The sequence below is a fragment of the Callorhinus ursinus genome, unplaced genomic scaffold (assembly GCF_003265705.2).
Source record: "Callorhinus ursinus isolate GAN/ISIS: 27379988/994484 unplaced genomic scaffold, GSC_fseal_2.0 scaffold6, whole genome shotgun sequence".
Classification (NCBI taxonomy): Eukaryota; Metazoa; Chordata; class Mammalia; order Carnivora; family Otariidae; genus Callorhinus; species Callorhinus ursinus.
In genome coordinates, this window is record NW_027397068.1 from 18143347 (window position 1) to 18170212 (window position 26866).

A 26866-nucleotide genomic window follows, 5' to 3' on the forward strand; every position below is an offset into this window, starting at 1 on the left:
TGACTGAGCCACCCTGGCACCCCTAAAGCAATGTTTTCAACCTCAGCACCAAAGAGATTGGACCAGATAATTGTGTGTAGGCTGTCCTGTACATTGTAAGATGTTTAGCAGTAGATGCCAGTAGCACTCCCTGACCAAGCTGTTAGAATCAAAAACTTCTCCATACACTGCCAAATGTCCCCTGGGAGAAAAACTCATCCATAGTTGAGAACCACTGAACTAGAGAATAAAGGAGTAAAGGTGGGGAAAGGAACTTCTACTTATCACCTTATACCTTATTTGTAAATTTTAACCATGAAAATATATAGCACTTGCAATTAAATAAAACAAAACCCTAGGTAAGAAGCAATAAAATCATTAAGGTGTTTGAAAGGAAATGTGCATTTTCAATGGAATAGGCAGAAAAATATATGGATTCTGCCACTTTGTTTCCATGACTAACTCTTCCCACGATGCCCACAATCCCAGCTTCATCATTTTCTACCCCTTTGCCCATAAATCTTGGGGGCTGTAGCTCCTTATTACCAGCATTGTTTAGACTAGGTCCCTCCTTCCTTCTTGTTTTGTATATTCAGATAAATATAAATAAACAAACAAAAAATGGTTCCAGAATATGGAAATTTCTAATTTTGCCCAAGAAACATGGAGAAATACTATTATCATTTATTTAAAAATGAAATGAATTTAGCACTTGGGAAAGTATAATATCTGCTAATAAACTCTACTAGACCAAAAACAAATGTGGTTCACAGAGAAGATCCAGAATCTGTAGAAGTTTCTTCTAATGATGTTGGTTATTCATTTACTTATCTATCTATCCATTTACCCCAAAATTTGAGATCTTTAAAATTCTTGCTTTTATATAGCTCACACTGGGGGATAAAGGGATGATTATCTGATCAAGAACTTTGGCTAAACCTTTATTTTTTATTTTATTTTGTTATATTTATTTTTTTGGCTAAATCTTTAGAACTTAAACTGATGGGGAGCAGGCGAATATTAAAAACGACACAATATCTAATGAGGAGCGAAAACCTACAGATTAATCAGTATGAATGCACAGCCCAACATAAAGCAAATTAAGAAAATTAGTAATAATTAAAATTAGTAATGGATAAATTCCCCAAATTTGAAAAATTTGTCAAGCTTACTACCTTTGATAACCAGATACTACTTTTTTGTAAAGTATTAAGGAAGAGGGAAGCAGTCTCTTCATTAACTTTAGACATGGTTTCAAAAAAATCCTATTTCCACACATAACTTTTACACAACTTTACAGTGATAGTGAATAACTACACTGAGTGGTAGTATCTAACTTCTTAAGAACATGTACTTCAAAGATAAAACTTACGTGAAAGGGGCCTTAAAAGCCATGAATATCATAACCACTATTGTTATCCCTTATTACTTGGGTCTGAGTATATCTGCACATTTGCATAATTAAATGGACCTAAAAACATTAAGTTTTATATGGGTGATTGGTGTTATAAATAGAACAATCTTATTTTCCTCTCAGAATAAACTGTTTCAGCTGGAAGTATTTCAGGCAGTTGAGGCTACAACTATGCAGCAAAATAATTTAAAGAAACTTACTTTTTAAAAAATGGTACAGTGTGGTCAAAATCTCCTTAAGCGCACAAAATGCATATGTTTCAGTAAAAGCCACCTCAGATTTGAGCTCCTGGTCTTGCTTTAGAATATCTGAAACATTCCTCTGGATAATCATACTCTTTTAGGAGAGGTAGGAAGGGAAGGCGGGGTGAAGAGGCATTGTGCTGGGACTGCACTGGAGGTGCTCTGCATTTAGTTTTATATGTTTGCACATAAGCTTTCTTTTTAAAGAACTACTGTTGGAAAGAATAGTTTGAAAAGTACTGATTTATGCCATTGTAGCAGTAAAACCAACTCCTCTCTCTTCATTTGGATTTCATGAGTATGTCAAAAGGAAAACTTTAATATAGAATCAACATAGGTCATGACATAAAACAAATCAATGAATTAGTATATTATTGGAAAACATACCTGATTCTGGCCAGAACAGCTTGTAGAAAGCTCAGTACTGTCCTAAGTTCAGATTCTTGACAAGCTCGCAGAAGCATACTAAATCCATCATTAAGCAGTTTTTCATGTGAAGGATACAAGCAATGGCTAGTCTCAAACACTTCTTGAACACCATCAATATAGATGGAAAGAAGTGTCCAGAGAGTCTGTCTTTGTCCCATTTCATCATTCTTAGATACCAAGAATTCCTTTGCTTTTTCTCGGAAAGCACCTGAACATTTCTCAGCCAGAACACCAATGTCCAGATTTTTCTGGGTATACATCAAGAGGAAGGCCACTTGACCCTTCCAAATGATGGAAGATGTTACCAAGGAAGGCTTGAGGAAATTTAGGAGGTCTAAGACATGACTTGCTACATCTTCCACCTCTGCGACATCTGCTAACAGTAGAAAAAGGTTGAAGAAGTTCTGAAGACCAACTTCTGTGAGTTCTTCCATTCTTTTTTGATGGAATTTAGAATATATTCTGCAAAACATAAAAAAAATACTTGTATAAAATTTTCATTTACAAATATCAATCTTTTAGAATAACATTTCACTCAATACTCATGACAATTTCATTACTTTAAGTTTAGCTAATTTTTCTTATGATGCTACCATGTCACTTTTTCTGCTTCGAAAACAGACTCACAGAATGCCCATACCTTCAAATTTCTCAGTGATGTAGCAACCACCTATGATTAAATAAAAGGACTGAGTGGTCTTCCCCAAAGGACAGCAGAAATGTTCTTCTCATACAGTATGTGGCTTATCCTATTATTTTAGAACTCTTAATCACCTTTTTTAATTTTTATTGACAAATAATATATACTCCCTTCAGTACAATTTGATGTGCTTTAAAGAAATCTTAACAGGGCAATTTTATACAATTTTCCTTAAACTCTTTCTACCCCTCACAAAGACCGGCTCTTGCAATAATTATACCTAAGACAATTTAAAATGCTGGAAAAAATTATTTTTACCTACTCATAAAGAAAAATGGTTAGTGTTTAAATGTCCAAGACTAACCATTTAAAAATCTCTTGGGTTAATATAACTTAATAGTTGACGTACTTTTCTCTCACCAATTAAGGGATCAGAATTGGAATAAATAGAACTGTTACTGAATACATTCCAGTGATTTGTTTTAGATAAAGTTCTGAGTCTCAGGTCTTCCACAAAATGATTTAAGATTCAAAAACAAACTGGCAGACGGGACCAAAGAAAAAACTGCTTGAGCTGCATAATTTTGGAGGTTTAGCAAAGAAGCTACCATTAAAAAAAAGTATACTCTAAAAACAGTCCTACTGTTATCACTATAACCTTGCAAGCAGTATATGGGAATCAAATAGGAACTTCATTTAGTGATTCTTGAGAAGTCCTTACCTAGAATATGAAGGTATTCTTACTCTGATGCAAGAGCTACCATCATATAAGCAAGGGGTACAAAGATGGCTAGAAAAAGGGCTAATGAAGTAGAAAAAGGGAAGACAAAACGCATACCCACATAACAAGCAAAACTCTGAAAAAAAAAAAAAAGTGAACAGATGAATATGACCAGAAGTTTATTTTACTACGCCAGAAATGAAAACTGGGCATACTCCCCAAATGAGAACAATCAAGTTATTTTGTCCTATTATCCTCTGTTTAGTTTTCATTCAAGGGAGCAGGGCCTATGCGACTGCTATACTCAAAGAACACCAAGTTTTATAGGTTGACTCCATTACCTGCCAATGTACGATTTGCAGATGTTTTCTATTTCTATAACTTTGAATACACTTTATGCATTGAATTTATATAATAACATTACAATTAATTTTGGCAAGAAAAACATTCTCTAATAGCCCTGACTTTAATAATGGAATTTTAATCTTCAGGACAGATGAGATAAACTAAAATCCTCTACAAGTTACAGATATTAAATTTGTTCCTGTTACAAATTGGCAGGATCAAAAGGCTACATGTTTTGTTGTCCTGTATACACTAAGGAATACATTTTAAATGTATAAACCACAAAGACTTCCAAGCACAACTAAAAAAATACAAACAGTAATTACTGCTTCTCTACAGTGAACATTCATGACAAAGAAAGATATGGCACATACCTTCCTTTGATTTGTTTCCAAGGATGAGGGCCATTGTTCTTCATTGCTTTCTTAACAACTTTTGCCAAAATGCAAAGGAAAATGGTGTAACTACTGCTGGATTTATAAAGGTCATTATCTTGTTTATCACAACAGCAGGCCTTCACCATTTCTAGCATTGACAAGGGTGACTTAATGATATATGTAAGGCCTTTCAAAGGAAGCCAAGAGATGCTGAAAGGACTATTCTAAAAGCAAATAAATAAATAAATAAGTAAACAAACAAATAAATAAAAAGTATTAAGTCTGAGTAAATAAGAATTTTTTAATCTCTTCTATTCTTTAAGTTTCCCAGCGTTTATGTCATACCGTTTATTTTTATATTAGGTCATTTGTTGTGTAGAACTTTCTCCAATCTGGATTTAGCTGCTTCTATCTCCCTAGTGTCATGTAATGTACTCTTTTATCCCCTCTCTTTTCTGTAAATTGGTAGCTGTATCTAGAGGACTGATCAGATTCATGCAAGTGGAGGTTTTTGGGAAGAATCTTCCGTTGATGGTACTGGGCACTTCCTATTGTAATTTAGGAAAGAGAGACGTAAGTTGTGTCATTCCTTTTGTAATGTTAAGACCGGGTGTGCTGTCAACCTGACCTATTCATCTGAGCCATCCCCACCAGACTTTCACTCAACAGTTTCAGCAGCCACTGATGATCACTGCCCAGATACCTTACTTCATCAGGCGTACAAACAGTAATTTTCTAATTCTATCATTACTTCTCAATTAGCTCCTTAGAAATTTGGTTACTCTAAAATATAGTTTATATTTTCCCTTATTTACAGTTTTCAGAATGATGAGGTTTTTTTTTTTTTCCAGAATGAGGGTTTTTTTTTTTCAGAGTAGTAACTTTTCTAAAGGCATCATACACTCAAGGATTTAAATGTATTTGATGAGTTTTAATCCACAGCAGTCATTATTCTTTCTTATGCTCAAATCTACCCAGCATGAGGGCAACAGGAGCTCCTTCAAGTTGGCTCCTGTGTCCTTTTGACAGGACTCCATCTTACTTTGATAATCCCTGCTTTCAAATATGACAAGACACTAGAGACTCTTATTATACATGTTACCTCAGACCTAGAATGGGTCATTTCTCCAATCAGCCTGAAATTATGCTTCAAAGTATTTTTCTCATTTTTCATAAGCTCCATTATGTATAAACCCAAACTAGTAATTTACTTGTAAATCTCCCATTTCCATTTTCTATCTTGACTGAGGGGTTCACTATTTACCCAGAAACCCGAACATTCCAAATTTTCTCTTCTCCTCACACACAAAAGGTAATTAATGCTATAAATCTACCTTTAAAATTTTTATTTTCCTAATTTATCCTCTCCTTTCTAAACCCTATTTTACTCACTCACCACATTATTAGCATGTATTTTTACACTGGACTACTAACTGGCACCCAATTCATTTATACCATTTTCAGAAGAAAACCTTCTCACACACATATCTAATATGTCACGTCCTTGGTATCCTATGTCTCCAGAATAAATCACAACTCCACATGCACATAATCTCGCCACTGACTACCTTGTCTACCTACTTTCCCTATCTGCTGTCTCTCTCCACAGTTATCTCAAACCTATCATTCAGAACTATTTATTTAACACAGTAGGAAAAGATCATGTTTTTACGTGTTCATACATTTGTTCATAATATTCCTTTTGCCTGAATGCTCTTTTCTTCTGTACTTGTAAACTCCATGCATTCCTCAGTTAAAAAATTACAACGTCCTAAAGTCTTCCACAAGTCTATACACTGGTCAGATACTCTGTCCTTTGGCATTCCACAGTATTGTAACTTTTTCCCCCACAATGTATGTGTATCTGCCCACTAGCCTATAAGCAACTCAAATGCCAAGAGTATGTCTCATTCGGGATTGTATTAACTGTTCAATGTGTTGCAAGCAATCAGTAATTGTTAGAAAATATGAATAAATGAGGATTAAAAAAATATCTTTCGGGTACAATTTGGCTACTTTGCCTACTCTCACTCTTAAGAGAAAAGGAACGCAAATGCTCATTCCCTTATGTCAATGCTCTATAGATAGCTATTCTTAATTAAACCATAAAAACATTCCTCACATATGTACAAATTCTTCAAATTCCTGGAACAAATTCATATTCTATTTACTTACCAGGTTCTTACTATAATATTCCCAAAGAATGGTGACGATTGCAATGTTTGGCTCCCAGAAATCACAAAGTGTCAAACAACAGTGAAGATGCATTCGTAATTGTTCTTCAAGTATACCATCCTAAAAAATAAACTGAAATTGTGGGAAAGTAAATGGGCTCTGGAAACATGAATATTATTACTTGATACTGCACTTTTTTATAACCTGCTTCTAAAAGAATATGAATATATATCACCAAATCATACCCACTCTCATCTTCAGACCAGAAGTTCTAAATCAGCGTAAGGTATACTTCTAAAAATTTGCTTTAGAGACTACTCACATACTCAGATAATAGGAATTACATAACTCAACATGACTTTTAACACAATTATTTAAAGGTTACAATAGTTGTGGGGTGCCTGGCTGGCCTAGTCAGAAAAGCATGCAACTCTTGATCTCGGAGTCATAAGTTTGAGCCCTGTGTCAGGTGTAGAGATTACTTAAAAAAAAAAAAAAAAAAAAAAAAACTTAAAAAAATTACATAATTGTTTCATAACTGAATGGTGTAAGAAACCCAAACTAGAATGAAGTAGCAAAAATGAACTAATAATTAAAATGTACAAAAATCCAGAGGACTTGGTCATCCTTAAGTATGAGGTCAAATTCTTTGTAGGAATAGGAGAGACTCAGATTAGCAGAGTACATGCATTTTAACCTCTTAGGAAATGGCAATAGGAGTAAGAAGTGAAAAAAATGCAGTCAGTAATCAAACTTCTGTGGTGAAATAATCATGCATGTTTGTTTAAAAGTCACATCACCGAGGGGCACCTGGGTGGCTCAATTGTTAGGCGTCTGCCTTTGGCTCAGGTCATGGTCCCGGGGTCCTGGGATCGAGCCCCTCATCAGGCTCCCTGCCTGTTTCTCCTTCTCCTACTCCCCCCTACTTGTGTTCCTGCTCTCGCTGTGTCTCTCTGTCAAATAAATGAATAAAATCTTAAAAAAATAAATAAATAAAAGTCGCACCACTGACTCACTCAACAATTACTTATTTAAAGCTTACTATATGTGCTATGGTGAGCACTGGGAATTGTGCAAGACTGTTGAATCACAGATCTGTACCTCTGAAACGAATAATGCAATATATGTTAAGAAAAGAAAAAGATGATAGCAGGAGGGGAAGAATGAAGCGGGGAAATTGGAGGGGGAGACAAACCATGAGAGATGATGGACTCTGAAAAACAAACTGAGGGTTCTAGAGGGGAGGGGTTGGGGGATGGGTTAGCCTGGTGATGGGTATTAGAGAGGGCACGTTCTACATGGAGCACTGGGTGTTAGGCACAAACAATGAATCATGGAACATTACATCAAAAATTAATGATGTAATGCATGGTGATTAACATAACAGTAAAAAATTAAAAAAGAAATAAAGCTTACTATATAAACCAGGCACTATTCTAAGGTATTAGGCACAGAGCAAAGGATAAGTCAGACATGGTACAAGCACTAATCATAGCAGGGTAACATGGCAGTTAGTGGTAGAGGATGTGGATTATTAGTATATCAGAAGCTGTGAATGAAAAGACCTTTTTGAGAGTTGGCTGATAGAATGAAAAAGAGCCAACCATTAAAGGCCTGAACAAAAACACTCATGGCAGAGAAGATGCATGGAAATTAGCAGTAAGCTTGGTATTACAGGATTAAGTCAGAGATATCCATGGACCAAGTTTCCTTTGAGGCTTTGGTAGTCTTGATATGAAGTATGGGTTTTATTTTACATATGCCGGGAAACCACTAGAAGACTGTAAGCACAGGAGTAACGTGATTGTTTCAAAAATACTGCTCTTGATCATGTATGGAGAATGAATTCATTAAGAATAGAAGCAGGAAGACTGGTTAGAAAGTAAATAGTGACACTTGCAATATAACAGAAAAACAGACTGTGAGTTCAAATACAAAGCAGACACGTTGGGAGATTTGAAGGTGCGTGGTCATATAGTAAGCTTTAAATAACTGCTGAATGACTGGGGTTGAGTGGTGTGTCACTTTTTAACAAACATGCATGGTTACTCCATCATAGAAAATTAAAGTGTCTACTTTTTTTACTTCTACTTCTGTCTCCTCCTGCCACCTCAAAGTTTAGAAGACAGTTATGTGAAACTGTAAGACTAAGATAAGCACACAACTTTAAAGATATATTTAGAAACAGAGGCAATGGGATTTTTTTGATGAGTTATATGAAGGTATGAAGGTAAGAGAGCAATTAAGAATTACAGAGAACTCCCAGGTTTTGGCTTAAGAAAATGAGTTGATGGTACCATTTCATGAGATGGCAAAGGCTAGGGAAGGAACAGATGGGAGAGTGCACAAGGGCAACCAAATGGAGATATTATGTAGATAATGTGATATACAGGCCTAGAGCTCAAGGGAAAAACCAGAGCTGTTGATAGTCATTCAGATCTTACTTTCATATTGATGGTTTTTAGAGCTAAGAGGCTAGATAAGATCACCCAAGGAAGGAGTATACATGGAAATGAGTAAAGGATCCAGAACTGTGAGCCCTTTGCTATTCCAACATTTAGGTATCGAAAGGAGAGGAATTATCAGCCAATGAAGTAGGAAGGGAACCAGATATCATGGAAACCAAAAGAAATATTTTAGAAAAGGGAAGTTGTCAACAAGGTTGAATGCTGAGAGGTTAAAATGAGAAGAAGAAAGAATTTTTGGATTTGACAACGCAGAAGTTACTGATGGCCTTTGACGAGTAGTTTCAGGGATGGCACAGACAGAAGCTTAACTATGGCAGGCCGAGAATATAATATAGGAGGTGAGGAAATAGAGATATTTAAGTTAAGATATATAAAGTCCTTGAATAGTTAAGAAGAGACAAGATCCAGTACACAGGGAACAGAATTAGATTTTGATAGAAATAGTAACACTTTCAGTAAGACAGAAGAACAAATTGAGCGGACATGTTCGGAGATTTGAAGGTACAAAAAGGTGTTCTCAAATGACTGGTTCTATTTACTCAATGATTTAAAAGGTAGATTCTTGGCTAAGTTAATTGGGGCAAGGCATGCATTGAATTGTGTGTTAAAAAGAAATTCTCAAATAATTTTGGAGAGTCGAAAAGCAGACTCTAGAGCTGACTGTCACTTGAGATCTATGATCAAGAATTTAGAGTCAGAGCAGTCCATAAGAAAGATCATTTGACTTTGTCTAGCAATATTCAGCTGGGCAGTGAGGCTGGCAGGGGTGTAGGAAAGGATTAGGTTTTGCCGAGTTAAAACAGTTGAGGACTATGGAATTAAAGGTGTTTGTGATGGAATGACTATAATAAGGGGGGTGTATAATCTAAATCGTTCAAGGAGGAAAGTTTGGACATGGAAGAAGACAGAAAATGGAAAAAAATCAATAGTGACAAGTAGAATGAAAATGAAAAGAAAAATGAAAAAATGTAAAGCATAACCATGGAAAGTGGGTGAGATAAGTGAGAGAAAATGTGATTAGATGTGAGGATGTTAAGAAACTTAGAGGACAGGGTGATACACACAATAATGTTGGGGTCACTAATGAAAGTAATTCTCTGAAAGAGAGGGAACCAAACATGAGTTTTTTTTTTTTTTTTTTTTTGATAAGGCATTAACTCTTCTAATTATTCCCCTCACAACTCTTTTAATTATTAATCCTTTAGAATATATTCAGGCTTCAAGTCCTCAAGGAAACTTACTAACTTCCACACTGACAGTGACCTTCTTTTACGCTCCATGGCATCCTACACACACCTATATCACAGCACTTACCTTGTTAAATTTAGTGTTTATCAGCTTTCAAGTGTCTATAAGCTTCCTGAGAATTAGGGTAATTCTCCAGGGTCCAGCACACTGTCTGGCTTGCCAAAGAAACTCCACAAATATTTCATGAATTAAACTGAGATCTAGGTTCGGGCCTCTTTTTACCAAGTAGCTGTACAGCTTAGGGAAGGATACTTAGCTTCTCTAATAGACAAGTAAACTCATTTAACCAAAGAAGAGAGGTTTCTGTCCATCGCTAACATTCTTTGGTTTTATTATGAAAATATTAAACAAGACCCAGGCTCATTCCTGTGGCACACTACTCATAAATTAAAACATGCTAATTTTATTATACTTCAAGGTTAAAAAGCAGGTTATATTTTTAAAGTGGGTTCATTTTGAAGAGTTTGTTTTATTTTACCGGGTATCTGAAACTCATTTCACATGCAATGTAAAACCCACAAAAAGATATTTAAATCATAAAATACACGAGGTTTGGGAAAAACAACTGTCAGGCATTATGTGACATTTTACATATGTTAGTTCATGTAGGTCTCATACCATTTCAGTTTCATTACCTTCATTTCACACAAAAATATCATATCCTGTGGGACTTTTTATTTTTTTAAAGGACAGGAGATAAATTTTCCTTCCTTTTCCTGATAGTGACTACAGATTACAATGAAAAGTAATGGCTTAGAAAATACCATTTTCTCCACAGTTCTGGCAGGTTAGGTGTGACTTAAAAAGTAAGTCTGTTTAGCCCTTAATTAATTACAGATAGTATTTATTATAAAATACATTTTCATGTTCTGCATATTCAACTATTGCTTTGTTTTGAACCATTTTCCCTTATTTTTTTCTTAAAAATTTCTAAAAATGTGTGTCTGTGCACATCAGCTGAATAAGGAGAGAAAGAATTTGGCCATCTTCAAGTCCAGATACTCAGAGATAGGAATACAAAATAGTCAGGAGTAGAGAAGCAAATAGACATCTTAGCTCAAATTCATAGTGAGAAAAAAGAGCTGAAATACAGTGAGGAAGAGTACTGGAGAATGCTTGAGGATATTAATCTTTTCCTATCTTACATTTTCCCAACACACACTTACTGGAGAGAAAAAACAAAACAAAACAAAACAAACAAAAATATGGAAAAATTGACATGCTTTCCACAAGTATCACCAAAAGAGGTCTAGAAACCAAAATGGATTATTAATTAAACACATAGCATCAAAGAAGCCTTAAAATAGAAATAATGAAAAAAAAATAGTTTTTATTAAGAATCCTACAGTGGCACCTGGATGGCTCAGTCAAGTGCCAACTCTTGATTTTGGCTCATGTCATGATCTGAAGGTTGTGGGATCAAGCCCTGTGTCTGGCTCCATGCCCAGCATGGAGCGTAAGATTCTCTCTCTCCCTCTCCCCCTCTCCATCCTGACCCTCTGAAAAAAAAAATATATATATATATTTTTTTTCTACAAAGTCAAATGCTTTGGGAGAGCACACTATGAATAAAGCACATATGAAGACTCAAATCCCAGCTTTGCACTTCTCAGTTATCTATGTGAACCTGGACAAACTCCTTAACCTGGCCAAGGCCCTCATTTCTTAATGTGTAAAATGGAACTTCACAAGACTGTCATAAACATGAAGTGCAAGAAAGCACATTAAGTGCTAAGTACAGTGCTTGCATAGGGATAGCTATTACTTTGTTGTCCACAAGAGATGTATTTTTTTAGGCCCAATGTTGACGCTTTTGATGATCATATAATAAATGTAACAGGTTCTCAGTATCGTACCTTAAGCTGATATATTTCAATTTTGTGCGTGTTAAGGTCAAACTCTACCTAAACGAGAGGTCTGAATGACTACATCTAAATCCGTGCCCTCTGATTAAAGATTTTTTAATAAACCAGAAGGCCTATGGGCCCCTCTTTTCTACACAGCCTTAAACCTGCCTGCCTCAATCCCAGAGGCTATGCTCCTCAGCTTCTGCATTTTTCACAAGACCCTGTGGGCTCTCTGTGTCTCATCCCAGCTGTGTGAGTGTGCATAAACTATTTAATGAGAAAGCTACCCCAGAATATTCCATAGTGCCTGCTCTTGATCTCTGCTTTAGTCCTTTTTAATTTTAATTTTTTTTAAAGATTTTATTTGAGAGAGAGGAGAAAGAGAGAGGACAAGTAGGGGGAGGGACAGAGGGAGAAGCAGACTCCCTGTTGAGTGCGGAGCTCAACGTGGGGCTCCATCCTAGGACCCTGTGATCATGACCTGAGCCGAAGGCAGATGCACAACCAACTGAGCCACCCAGGTGCCCCACTTTTTAAAGAATGCCTTCCTATCTTTATTTTGAAAGATCAAATTTAGGCATATTAAATTCAAGTATATTCCATACATGAAATTCTTTTATTGAACTAAAAATGGAAACATTTACTCTTTTATGGCCAACATACACATGAAAGGATGCTCAACATCACTAATCATCTGGGAAATGCAAATCAAAACCATATTGAGATATCCCCTCACACCTGTCAGAAGGGCTAAAATCAAAAACACTAAAGAAACAAGCGCTGACAAGAATGTGGAGAAAAAGGAACCCTCTTTCCACTGTTGATGGGAATGCAAACTGGCGCAGCCACTCTGCAAAACAGTATGGAGCTTCCTCAAAAAGTTAAAAATAGAATTACCATTTGATCTAGTAATCATACTACTGGGTATTTACCCAAAGAGTACAAAAATACTAATTTGAAAGCATATATGCAGCCCTATGTTTATAGCAGCATTACTTACAATAGCCAAATTATGGAAGCAGCCCAAGTGTCCATCGATAGATGAATGGATAAAGAATGGTGTGTGTATGTATACACACGTATACACACACACACACACACACACACACACACACACACACACACAATGGAATATTACTCAGCCATAAAAAAAAAGAATGAAATCTTGCCACTTGCAAAAACATGGATGGAGTTGGAGAGTATAATGCTAAGCAAAATAAGCCCGTCAGAGAGAGGCAAATACCGTATCATTTCACTTATATATGAAACTTAAGAAACAAAACAAACAAGGGGGAAAAAGACAAAACCAAAAAACAGACTTTTAATTATAGAGAACAAACATGGTTACCAGAGGGGAGGTGGGCGGGGGAATGGTGGAATAGGTGAAGGGGATCAAGAGTACATTTATTATGATCAGCACTGAGTAATATATGGAATTGTTGAGTCACTATATTGTATACCTAAAACTAATATAACGCTATTTTAACTATACTGGGATTAAAAAAAATACTTTTAGCTTATTTTATAAAAATAGCAATTTAACAATTGGGGATTCATTTCTTTAGGCATAACAAACCTACCTAGAAGAAATCATCAGAAGAATAAAATTTAATTGCAAGTTAAATAATGACTGTCAGTCTGCCTGACTGGACTTATTTTTAGGATTGGATAAAGTAAATTGAACTTCGGGGCACCGAAGTGGGTGGGTGGCTCTGGGTGGCCACCGAAGCCACTGGGTGGCTCAGTTGTTAAGCGTCTGCCTTCGGCTCAGGTCATGATCCCAGGGTCCTGGGATCAAGCCCCGCATCGGGCTCCCTGCTCAGTGGGAGGCCTGCTTCTCCCTCTCCCACCCCCCCTGCTTGTGTTCCCTCTCTTGCTGTGTCTCTGTCAAATAAATAAAATCTTAAAAAAAAAAAAAGTAAATTGAACTTCAATATCCCAGTCAAGATCCGTCTGTCCAAGAAACACAATGATTTTGAATTAGTAATTCGAAGATTACTGTCCCAGGTGTGCCTGGGTGGCTCAGTCAGTTGAATGTCTGACTTGGTTTCAACTCAGGTCATGATCTCAGGGTTGTGAGATGGTCCTGCACTGGATTCCATGCTCAGCAGGGAGTCTGCTTGAGATCCTCTCCCTCTCCTCTGCCCCGCCCCCTGCTCTATCTCTTCCCCCTAAATAAATAAAGTCTTAAAAAAAAAAAGGTTACAGTGCCACATCATTCAAATCTAATCACATTCTAAGTTGTTTTTAGTCTTGCACTCCTCAGACTCCTTGGCAAATGAAAATAATTTTTAAAGAATATTACACTTGTTTAGGATTTCTTTTTATACCCACCCATAGCCTTTAGTAGGAAATTGTTTGTGATGTCAGAAAATGAGGCTTTAAAAAGCAGGTAGTATAAAAGGAAAAATCCCCCTTTTCATATGAAAACAATAATGCTGTTTTAAAGGTAGAACAATACTGTCAGCATACACAAATATTAAATAGTACTGCCTCTAAGAAACTGTTTTTAAGGTAAAAACTATTCAATCATACCTAGAGAAGCAAAATTAAACAATATATGTTTTTTACTAACAAACTACAATGTCTGTTTCTAGAAAATCCTTTCTGGCTAGAAAAAGATTTGGAACTTATTTGCTTAATTAAAATTACAGTGGCATGCCTATCAATTATATCTGACGACTGCTTTATATGTGGAATGTATGTTTTTTAAATATTGCAAATGGGCTCTTTCACTGTTGGAGATAAAGTCAAAGCGCATGAGCATGGTCAGATTTTAATTTACCTCAATGGGGGAAAACAGATATAATCAAACTGATGGTTCTATTCAAACATATTACTTATTCTTTATGACCGCCTACTGCACCCACAAAATTGATTTCAAGAACTCCAGCAAGTAGTACTATACTACTTTTAAAATCTAATTTGATACAATCAAGGCATGACAAAATTGAAAGATCACTAGAGAAAATGGACTACTTCTTTCTAAATATTATAATGACTTCTCTCACAGGAAAAATGATTTTGACTTTACACTGTGTCTAAATTCCCAGAGAAAGTTTCCTGGATTAGCTATACTCTCTCTACTTCTAAGAAGACTGGCCTCTCAGTTTGCTCAGGGCTTTTCTGGTTTTAGCACTGGAAGTCCCACATTCTGGGAAACCAAAAGCCAGGAAAATTCTGATGATCATACTACCTACTTCCAAGAATTACTTATTTATCTTCAAGACAGGTTTAGCTAACACCATTAAAATACTAGTTATATTGTAAACATATATTATGCAGTATCAGAATAACTTTTATCACATTATGAGTAAGACATTCCAAAGTTTTTTTTTTCCAAGTAAATGAGTTAACTTCATTTAACATCAAAATTAGAGTCATAAATCCAAAGAAAAAAATAATTAATTTTCAAGCAACTAAAAGGGTTGAAGGAGGGTTTTCAATCTCTTGGTCAAAGAGCAAACTTTGCTATGGAAGAGATATGATGATAAATTCTTTCTCCTGTTTGTCCCAGATCATTATGAATATATGGGTACTTACCCATATGAACCTTTAGAGCCTCCTAAGAAATATTCTGTAATTTAAAACCTACCTGAACAAAACCATAAATTGATACACTGTTAAAGCCTAAAGGAAGTATAACTAAGAGGTTTTTAAGCTATGTTATGTTAAGGCATTGAGACTGGATTAATAGCTAATACAAAGAACAATAAACAGTTTTTAGTGATTCCCTACATTCTTAAAGAAAAAAAAATATATGTAAGAGACTTTCTGAATTACTAAATCAGTATGTTCTCAAAAAGAATGAAGGAGAAAGCCAATTAAAATGACATAAAAAAAAAACAATATGTGCATAGATCTTTGGAATTCTAACCTAGAATCTTTACTCAATTAGAAGATTCATATTATAAACTAAATGTACTTACTTATTATATGCTTCACCTAAAAAAATTAAGTTAATATAGATAACAGGGAAAAGACAATTTCACTCTATTAAATGAGTTTTAAAGATATGGCTACAAAATAAGTGAGTATGTGCGTGTGTTTGTATGTATAAATGGGTATGTACGTATGTATATGTGATATATATATCAATCTTGTACTATCATATTTGTTTATTCCTCTACAAGTTTTTAACAATCTTTATTTCCTAACAGAAAAGTAATCTACTTCCCAAATTTAATAATATTCTTTACTAAAATTTCCCCTTAAATTCTTATATAAGTAACTTATATTACAAAACTTTACAGGACTACAATACAGTATGTTTAAAGATGTGATGAATAGCACCTTTAAAACTATTTTAAAAGGAGGTCAAATCTGACCTCTGGGCCATGAAGCACTACATTAACAGCTCTGCAGAAAGAAAAATGATAACGTATGAAATGAGGGCTCAGAAACTAGGACCTTATCAGTTAAAAGTATGATTCGAGCCTGTAAGACAAATTGCTCAGCAAGGCAAGTCACCTTCCTGCTGTGATGAGGATACAGCTGAATTTCCAATGCTACTATCTCCCTCATCATGTCTCCTAGACTTGATACCATACAGTCAAGGAATGGCTTATAGTTTTGAAACATCTGCTACTTATTCTGAATACATTTTGTCAAAGTCACCAACTAGGATAATTTTATTTGTCCTTCAACTGGCAACTCAGTGTTTAAAATAAAAATCTTCAAAGGATAGTCACTCATAGCAATGATCTCATGTTGACCCTTCATTAACAAAGAATGAGGATTCTACCTCAGGTTTTTAATAAGTAAACGAAGTTTGTTATTTAAATCATTTTAAGAGTTTGCTTGGTTCTTATAAAATCTGGAGCGTTAAAAATTTAGCAAAGCCCACAAATTGTGTCACTTTGAAAGCATACCTGAACATTGATGGACTTTTTAAGCAGTTCTTCTACAAAATTCCAATTTGATTCCATTTGTCTCTAGAAAGGGAGAATATTGCACCAAAATTATTACTCTTAATTATGCATTCAAATTACAGTACAGCAAGCTAGGAAGTACAAACATCTTCTCTATTATCAGACATCATTACAATTTCTTGAATGTCTAAAATTACCTGGACAAAGAGTTATGTGACAGACTTGGTAGAAAAAAAGCTTATAACTATTCCAATCCAATATAAACCCTATCAGTTGTTCTATTAAGCAATGGGATTTCTATAAAATTATAAATGTTTTAACAAATATCTAATTTTTGCTGTCATATATAATCTAACAGGAAAAACCACAAAAAAACTTCATGTAGTTTGTGGAGTTTTTATGCCTTGAGTGTTTTTCCTTATTCTGTACTCACCAGAGATTTTTTTCATTTTATGCACAATAATGTCAAGAGAGTCTACTCTAGTTAACAAGTAACTAAAAATTTTATACAGAAAATTAAAAAAATATATACACAGTGCTACCTCATTTAATCAATGGTCACTTATCTGGCAACCCCAACTAGCTGCAAAACTCCTCACAATAAGGAAGAAAGCTGAAGACGACTTTCAAAAAGCCAAAATACTACACAAAAGCTAGGCACTAAAAACGACTTCACCTTCCCACAGCAAAGCCTGGAGGACTTTCTCACAGGATACACAGTTCACTTGCTACTCAGTTCTTAAAGCTTTGGATATATGTGCATATTGGTCAAAACCAGAAGCAAAGAGAATGCCTCTGAGAGGAAGCAAGGAACATCTAGTTCCTGACAGAGTGAAAAAGGTACAAAAGGTAACTCTAAGACCTCAAAAGGCAAAGCCAAGGGCCTTAAAGAATAGAAGCAAAGAGCCTCTCCATATCCTACCATCCCTATTGTTGTTCAGAAGGATGAACACAAATGACCAATAAACGATTAAAGCATGTTCAATATTCTTGATTCTAAATGGCTGGAGAATGTTCATGTAAGATGCTAACTACATAAAATCACTAAATAAACATTTCCTTAATAAAGGTACTCAGTGACTGTGGTTGCCACCCTCTAAAAATGGCCCCAAATGACCCATCTCCCAGTATTCACACATTTATTTAACTCTTCATCACCCCCACCCCACCCCACCCCATACCAGAGTTGGTCTGTCACCAACAGAATATCAACACTAATAGGAGTGATAGTATGTCACTTCCAAGATTAGGTTAGAAGACACTAAAGCTTCCATCTTAATGAAAATCTCTCTTGTTGACTCTGTCAGGAAAAACCATAGTGTGAACAGGCCTGCAGAGGCCTATGTGATCAGTAGTAACCAAAGTCTCCTGACAACATGAGAAAGACTGGCAGTGAATCCTCTAGCTCCAGTCAAGTCTGCAGAGACTGAAGCACCTGCTGATAGCTAACCACAACCTCATGAAGGATCCTGGGCCAGAACCATCCAGCTAAGCTCCTGCTGTGAATTACTCAGGGTTGAGTATACCTGACACTTAGGAACTGTGTGATATAATCAATGTTTATTGTTTTAAGCTGCCAAGTTCTGTTACACAGTAATAGATAACTCACACAATGACTTGGTTATTTTTAGCAGAAGAATTTTTGACTTTTTAAAATGCATTTATGTAAGTAAAGTGAATGCAAAACATTTATGAGAGAATGTGTAGTAAAGCATTTGGCTCTGCCGAAAGAGTCTGGCCTTTACTGAAGCCAAGGATTCAGGTAAGTAATCTCTAGATCCTTGGAATGTTATACCTGATAAGGAGTATCTTTGTTTGCCTGGGGGCCTAGAGTCCTACTGAATAGTCTTACAGTTGAAGGTGGAGGCTGGCCATGCCCAAAACCCAACAATGTGACCTACACTAAGGGCTATGGAGACCAGGACAGCTGATTTGAAGACTGAGATCAACCATGTGGGCAATCAATCCATCATGCCTATACAATGGTGCTCCAATAAAAACTGAACACTGCAGTTTGGGCAAGCTTTCCTGATTGGAAATACTCCCCACATACTGTCACACACACACTGATGCCAGAACTAACGGATCTTGACTACATGGGGAGAAAACAAAAGGAGCTCCACATCTGGTACTTCTCCTGGACTCTGCACTATATACTTTTCCGTAGCTAATCTTAATTTTTATCCTTTCCCTGTAATAAACCATAACCCTGAGTATAAGAGTTCTCAGTGAGTTCTGTAAGTCTAAGTAAATTATATGGTTTTGGGAATTCTTGGGCTTGCAATTGGTGTCAGAAATGAGAGCAGCCTTGAGATTGTGCCCTAAAACTCTTCCAAAAGGAGACCATTTTAGGGGCACCTGGGTGGTTCAGTCACTTGAGTATCCAACTCTTGATTTTGGCTCAGGTCATATCAAGGTTGTGGGATCCAGCCCTGCACTGGACCCTGCATTTGGCGGAAGTCGGTTTAAGATTCTCTTCCTCTGCTCCTCCCCGCACTTGCACAGGCCCAGGGCCCAGGCATTCTCACGTGCTCGCTCTCTCTCTAAAATAAATAAATAAATCTTAAAAAAAAAAAAAAGACCATTTTGTCCCATAATACTATATGTACACTGAGTTAGTGTCTTTACATTATTACTTCCTCAAAAGAAAATTTTTCCATTTCACAGATAACACAATTAAGTCTGAGAGGTCATGTATATACAAGTCAGAGCAAGGATTTTGCTCCAAAGCGAGTATTCCTTCCATTTTCTAACAAGCCTTCCCACAGCTTTCAGTAATTCACTTTTATATTGCTCTTTACAAAGAAAACATCACCACTAGTCCCAAATAAGCAGGAATATGACAGGATTGGTGTATTTAGCTTTATAATTTGATAGTGTTAATGAGTATATTTAAATTTCTGTTCTATCAAGGCATTTTTGAATCACATGAATCATAGAGAAGTAACATAATTCTTGTCCAAGGAATTTCAACTCTGTTCATCATACTGTGGCTATAATCTAAAACAAAAACAAACCATCATTCAGATTAAATGGCAACTAAATCATGCCCAAATCAAGTCTGAGTAAGAGACTATGTATCAAAGGATATTTTTTTTCCCCACAGCAAAACTGAACCTCAAGCATCTACATTTGTTTTCTACATACTAAGTTATACATAATTCCTCCAATAAAAAGGAAATAGGAAGTCATCAATTTTGGGCTATGTTTTATATGTCTTATCCCACCATCAAAGCTAAGACACCCACTTAAGCCTCAGGATAGTGGTGTCTCCATCACACATATAAAATAGATCCCTCATACTCCACTTCCAACAGACTAGGTAACCTAGTACAACTTTCACTTTAAGGTTTTATTTCAGACCTTTTATCTAGTCACCATTTCAGATGTTTCAAAGACGAGCAACAGCTGGCCTGACTGATTGCACTATGTTCTGAGCAGGGAAAATACTGTTAAACTGATCCCTGCAATGCCCAAAAATATCTTTTCTCTTTAAAGGATATTTACTTTTAAAGTAGATGACAGGGATTGTGAGAGGATAACACACTCTTATCTAGGTTGAAAGAAAAGCATTAAATAGAAATACATGAAAACCTAAAGCCTCTGGCATGAGAAACGAGATACCAAATTTTCCTTATAAGCCTATATTAAGCAATTGGCAAGTTTCGTGATTTAAATATACATATAGCCAAAGTTCAATTCACACAAAACTTTTAAAATAAAATTAAAAAATTAAGCATATCTGAAACCTATTTAAAATGTAAAAATTTCATGCTAACTTTCAGAGCAAAGCAGTTCACATTTAAAAACTGAAACATCTCTATGGTTTTCACATTAGAGATATTCTCCACTGATGAATGTAGGTCTAACCATTATCACTTCCTATCATCCTCTCACACCAGATTACTTGTTAGTGAAATAAAGTATGCTTAGTACATGGCCATTTTCTTTTTTTTAAAGATTATTTATTTATTTGACAGAGAGAGAGAGTGTGCACACAAGCAGGGGCAGTGGCGGGGGGGGGGGGGGGAAGCAGGCTCCCAGCTGAGCAAGGAGCCCGATGTGGGGCTTGATCCCAGGAACCTGGGATCATGACCTGAGCCGAAGGCAGACGCTTAAGGGACTGAGACACCCATACGCCCCTGCATCGCCATTTTCTATATGGCAGCTGGCTATGATACTATATCATAAGGAGAAAAATGAATTCAGATAATTTTCAAAATTCTGATCTAAATATATCCCAGACCCAAATTAACATCCTATATAATCTCTCTGAAAGGATGAGTCAATATGCCTTTAAGTTTCATAGATTAGAATGATTATATGACTTTACGAACCAAATTGACACACTCTGAGAGTAAAAGGGAAAACTAACCAGATACGATAAGGGGATCATAGGCATAATAGGGACTGTCCATGGCAAACTGGTACACATCGTTACCCTACCAAAGGCCTATTCATAAAAGGCAGTCTTTAGGAGGACTTTAATATCAAGTTTATCTAAGTGATAAAAACAGGCTGATATTTAAGTACGGTGTACCTCAGTTTTGTTACCCATAAAATGGACATATTACCCTCTCATCTGCTTCGCAATACTTAACTGAGATAAAAACTGACTGTGAGATATTAAACACTGTGCAAATGCAATATGCTGAAGGTATCCCCCCTAATGAAAACTAGTAACAACTAGAGAGCTTGTATTTTTCTTTAAAAGCTATTAAAGAGTCCAGAAACATTTGAAACTCTTTGAGGGCTCATGAATACAGGCAAAGTCTATTTTACATATACACATATACATATATATTATGCATCTTTATTATTTTTATATGAAAGGTTCTTTTTCAAATATCATAGCTTTTTCCTCCTAAAACCTCCTACATAAGATTTTTTTTTCCAAGATTTTATTTACTTATTTGACAGAGAGACACACAGTGAAAGAGAGAACACAAGCAGGGGGAGTGGGAGAGGGAGAAGCAGGCTCCTGGCTGAGCAGGGAGCCCGACGCGGGGCTCGATCCTAGGACCCTGGGATCATGACCCGAGCCGAAGGCAGATGCTTAACGACTGAGTCACCCAGGCACCCCATAAAGAATTAAGATTTTTGGGGCACTTGGGTGGCTCAGTTGTTAAGCGTCTGCCTTCAGCTCAGGTCATGATCCCAGGGTCCTGGGATCGAGCCCCGCGTCGGGCTCCCTGCTCAGGAGGGAAGTCTGCTTCTCCCTCTCCCACCCCCTCTGCCTGTGTTCCCTCTCTAGCTGTGTCTCTCTCTGTCAAATAAATAAACTCTTTAAAGAAAAAAAAAAGAATTAAGATTTTTAAAAATATATGTATCTTGGCAAAAGATAATCACACAGGAACTGCTGACATTAAAAGACAAAGGTTAAGCTACTTTAAATACAGACAATTCAATTACTATCTCGATTCAGAGCTAATAAAAGCACTAATTTCCTATGGAGTTCTCTGTATGAAATAGAAGAGTGATTTCAGCAATGCAACTGTGGGTGGTTGTACCAGTGCAATTCAACATTACAACAGTAATAGTAATGATATATATTAATGTAGCTAGATTATGTACCACACTGGGAGTACATGGAGGTCAATATCAACCACTATTGAAATACACCACTCACTCGCACAAGTGTTAACGGCAATTCCAGCAAGCATTAATAATCTGAAATCATGTTCCCTGAAGCAAGAGGCAGTACAATCTGTTTCATGTATATCCTATCATTGGCACCTATTATTATGATAGCCACTCAATGGGAACTCAGAAGTGCTTAACTAATTACCATATTTATTTATACTGATTAAAATCAGAAATATGTACTTGGGGGAATTAAAATGGGAAGAAAAAATGTTTTTGTAAAGACATTAGAATTATAGGTTAATTTTTGAGTTCTTTTAATGTTGTTCTAGTATCCTAATAATTAAAAGATGTTAAACTATTAACTTCACAAAAATATTCAATAAGAGGGTTACTACAATAATAATGGCAATCTGCTAAAATTTATTGAGTATTTACTATGTATCAGCATTGTAAAAACTCATGTACAGAAACAAAAGACATACAATCCTTTTCTCTGAGAAGTTCATTCTATTGATCCCTGTCAATAAAATAAATTCAATTGATCCCTCTCAAAACAATGCTTAAATGCGTTAATACTGAGCTGTCGGTGAGCTTCTCAGAGTACTTTCTGACTTCATTAGTTTACTCTATCTTGCGATCTCCTGAAAAACCTTATTATTATTAGGGAGATTATTTAGAGTACCTTTTGAGGCCCTTTCCATTTCTATGACGCTACTGTCAATGTTAACTGATTTTCAGATTCCATGCATGATTTCTGAGCTGACTCTGTCCAGTATTTCAAAGAGAGAAAAATCAGTCAAGGAACAGGCTTCATAAGCAATGATCCCTATACCTGGTGGATGATGAGAACCAAGAAACTTCTTAAAAATAAGAATTCCCAAACTCCAAACCAGATTACTAAATCAGGATCTCCAGAGCTGAGATCTGGAAATCTGAATTTTTTAGAAACTTGTGGGTAGGTCTGATGATCAAAAAAAAGACCAATATTGAAAATACAGATACATTGGCTTCAAGATTCTAGACGTTTAATTTTATGGAACTGATGGGCTGATAGAATACTATGCTATTGACTTCTAAACATGGAAGAAATTATACACAAATAGGGCTTCAAATAAATATGTCTACCAGCCAGTTTTATTCATAGGGGTTTATAAATAACACTGTAAAAAATGTTTCTCACTAGAAATTAATAATTAAAATCTATTTGAAGTAAACCTCACGATTAATAGATTATCTTTATAAAAGGCTTCCCTAAAGAAGTATTATTCTGAGGAAATAATTTTATGAAATTATTCACAGAAACTACTAATTCACTACTGGAGATATAAGCTTTCCCGTCAGCAATCTTACAGATGTTAGAACTAGAAGACATTTTCTGAACAACTCAATCCCTAGATTTCTGGATGGGGGAATAGAGGCCCAGAAAGGTTGAAGCAATTTACTGAAGGTCAAGCAACTACTTAGTAGCAGAGCCAGGATTAGATCCCAAGTCTTCTACAAGGTGTTTTTCCTTAAACAAACAATAAAAACATAAAGATTATCATTTTTCTGGATGTTTACAGAAAGGTCTAAAACTTCTAGATTCAAAAGCTGAATTTATCTCTGTAGGACTGTGATCTAATTTTTGTTGTTTCTGTGCTCACTTACTTTCTGTCTACAAAAATACATATTAATTAATAATATAAGGCAATTTAAAAAAATAAAATCTTACCATTTCGTCTGGTGTTCCGTGGCGATCAAACTGGTAAAGTGATGCTATGTGAGTGATGATCCACCAACTAAAACCTAATGGATCCCTGGGCTGGATTACAGGCACAGAAGGTCGTTTTCGGTCACTTGATTTTTCAAAGAATGTTTTAAGTAGTTTACTCAACCAGTTCCAAAATGACTATAGAAAGAGAGGTAGTATGATTCAATTAAATAAAGAATATAACCTTTGGTTTGGGCTTTTTCCTCCACTTGCACAAATATACACACAAAAAAAGAAAACAAAACACGTTTATAAAACTTAAAAGTATAATAAAAACACAAGAACTAGACCTAATTAGTACTTTACAAAGATCCTACATGTTCCACAATCACATCTTCCGCTGTCCAGGGGTAGCCATTATCCTGACCTTCATAATAAATCATGCCCCCCCTTTTTTGTTTTGTCACACAGGTATATAAGCCTAAATCATATATCGCTCGGCTTTCTACCACTACTTTTTTTAATGCATGTTTGTATTCTTAAGTGGCCTAATTGTATTCTTTCATAATTTGCTTCTTTTCCTCAACATGTTTCTGAGATTCATCCACTTTAATGAGTATAGCCCCAGCTCATCAGAGTATTCTAATATATAACTATATGATAAACCATTTACCTGATATACTGTTGAACATTTGATGAGTTTTCAGTAAATTTTTTTTTCTAGGTATTTGTCCATTTCATAAACCTATTCAAGTTATTAGGCATACAGTTGGTGACAATACCTCAACTTTTAAAATATCTGCAGAATCTGAAGCCATGTTCTTTTTTAAATTTCTAGTATTGACTGTAATAATTTCAGGAAAAATTAGCCAATTTTAGTAATCTTTTTGAAGAGCCAACTTTTGACTGTTTTGATCATTTTCATTGATTTGATCATCTTTGTTATTTTCAATTTCATAAATCTGTGTTAGTTTTATTTGCTACCTTTTACTTTCTTTGGGTTTATAATGCAGGGATTTTTTTCCCCTAACTTTTTGTGTGATGAATTCTTAGCTCATTAATTTTCCACTTTCTTTCCCCTCTAACGTCTGTATTTAAAGTTATAAATTTCCCTCTGTATCATTAGCTACACTCCCAAAGCTTTAACTAGTATGTTAGTTATCATTCACTTTTAAATATTTTACAATTTCAATTATATCTTCTTTCACCTATCTCAATATTTCTATGCATATGTGTATCTCTCCTTGTAGTTCAGGCAATTTTTATTTTCTACATTTAATACTTTGTTCTTAGCCACATAAAAATATTAATTTACTCTGCCTTCCTGATAAGTTGAACCTTTTATTAGTACACAATGACTTAATGCTTCTGTTGGTTTTAAAGTCTAATTTTCTCCAATATTAGTGTAATACGTTACCTTTCTTACATCTTTTCCTATCAATTCTGAGCCTTTCTGCATTTTGTTTTAGATTACCTCTTGTAAACAGCTTACATTCTGTTTTGACAGTGTATCTTTTAAATGAGCATTTCAGTAGTCCACTTGCAGTTAATGACATACATTTAGTTTTAAATCTACCATCTTATTCTGTATTTGTTTGTATACGTATGTTTTCCACAAACACCCCTTTCTTGAGTTCTTTTGGGTTAAATATTTCTTTTTTTTCCCCCTCTACTAGCTTGTAAGTTAGTCTTTCTCTTTCAGTGATTACCTTAGAAATAATACATCCAAATGTCTTGATAATATATATCTTTATCTTTGCTCTTCTCTTAAACAAAATAAGGACCTTAAATTCATTTATGCCCTATCCAATTTCTAGGCCAGTATTACTGTGTAAACTCTCTTTTTTAAATTCCAGTAGATTATATTACTGACTTATATAAAATATTTACTAGTTTCTTTGTGCTTTATTCCTTCATACATCACACCACCTCCCCCTTTCCCCAATTCAGGCATCATTCTTCTAAAATATATCTTTTAGAATTCCCTTCAATTCTGCTTCATTGACAATAGCATTGTTTCACCTCACTCTTGAAAGATTTCGTTGGTAAAGAATTTTAGGTTGACAACTACTTTGCTTTAATACAATGAAGGTACCATTCCCACTGGCCTCCTTTGCTTTTGAGAAGTCAGTTTACAGTCTAATTGTCACTCTTTTGAAGGTAACATAATTTTCTGTCTGAATGCTTTTAGCTCTTCTCTTTGTCTTTGATGTTCTGGAGTTTCATTGTGATGTATCAGGTCTGCTTTTCTTTTTTTATTCACCCTATGTAGAACTGATTGGGTTTCTTAATACAATAGCTTTCATTAACACTGGAAAAATTTCTGCCATTTTCTCAAGTATTTGCTCTGTTCCACTCTCTACTTCCTCTCCTTTGGGACTACAGATAAAAGCATTATCAGATTTCCTCTGTATTCTCACATGCTGCATTTAGCTACCTGGTCTCTTCTATTTCCTTTAATCGGTAACAGTTCTTCAGTAATTATCTTTCATAATTTCATAATTAGATTCACAGTATACATTTTTGGCAAGATTACCAAAGAAACATTTTTCTTCTTTCATTGCATCATACTGAGGGTACATAATATCAATTTGTCCTCTTATTGGTTAACTTTGATCACATGGCTAAGATGGTATCTGCCAGACTCTACACTGTAAAGTTACGGCTCCCCTTGTAAGTGGTATTGTAGAGACACAGCAAGCTGTTTCTCATCATACTTTTGGCGGCCACTGAGGATTCATGCCTGAAACGAAACAATTACTAAGGAGGCTGTCAACTGGTGATTTTCTAATTCCATCATCAACATCTACATTTATTAGGAAGAATTTCCCTTC

The 26866-nt window shown here is 35.5% G+C and overlaps 1 protein-coding gene across 6 annotated transcripts in view; it reads right to left on the bottom strand.

Moving 5' to 3' along the window:
• MMS22L (MMS22 like, DNA repair protein) overlaps positions 1-26866 on the bottom strand; it is a 128609-nt gene that overhangs the window by 81552 nt on the left and 20191 nt on the right. For all 6 annotated transcript variants that reach the window (XM_025862847.2, XM_025862866.2, XM_025862857.2 and 3 more), the window contains 5 exons: positions 24054-24230; positions 16757-16819; positions 6323-6442; positions 4145-4371; positions 2023-2526 (listed from right to left, as the gene is read on the bottom strand). In XM_025862847.2, coding sequence (XP_025718632.1) covers positions 2023-2526; positions 4145-4371; positions 6323-6442; positions 16757-16819; positions 24054-24230 — 1091 coding nt within the window. The remainder of the gene's footprint in view (positions 1-2022; positions 2527-4144; positions 4372-6322; positions 6443-16756; positions 16820-24053; positions 24231-26866) is intronic.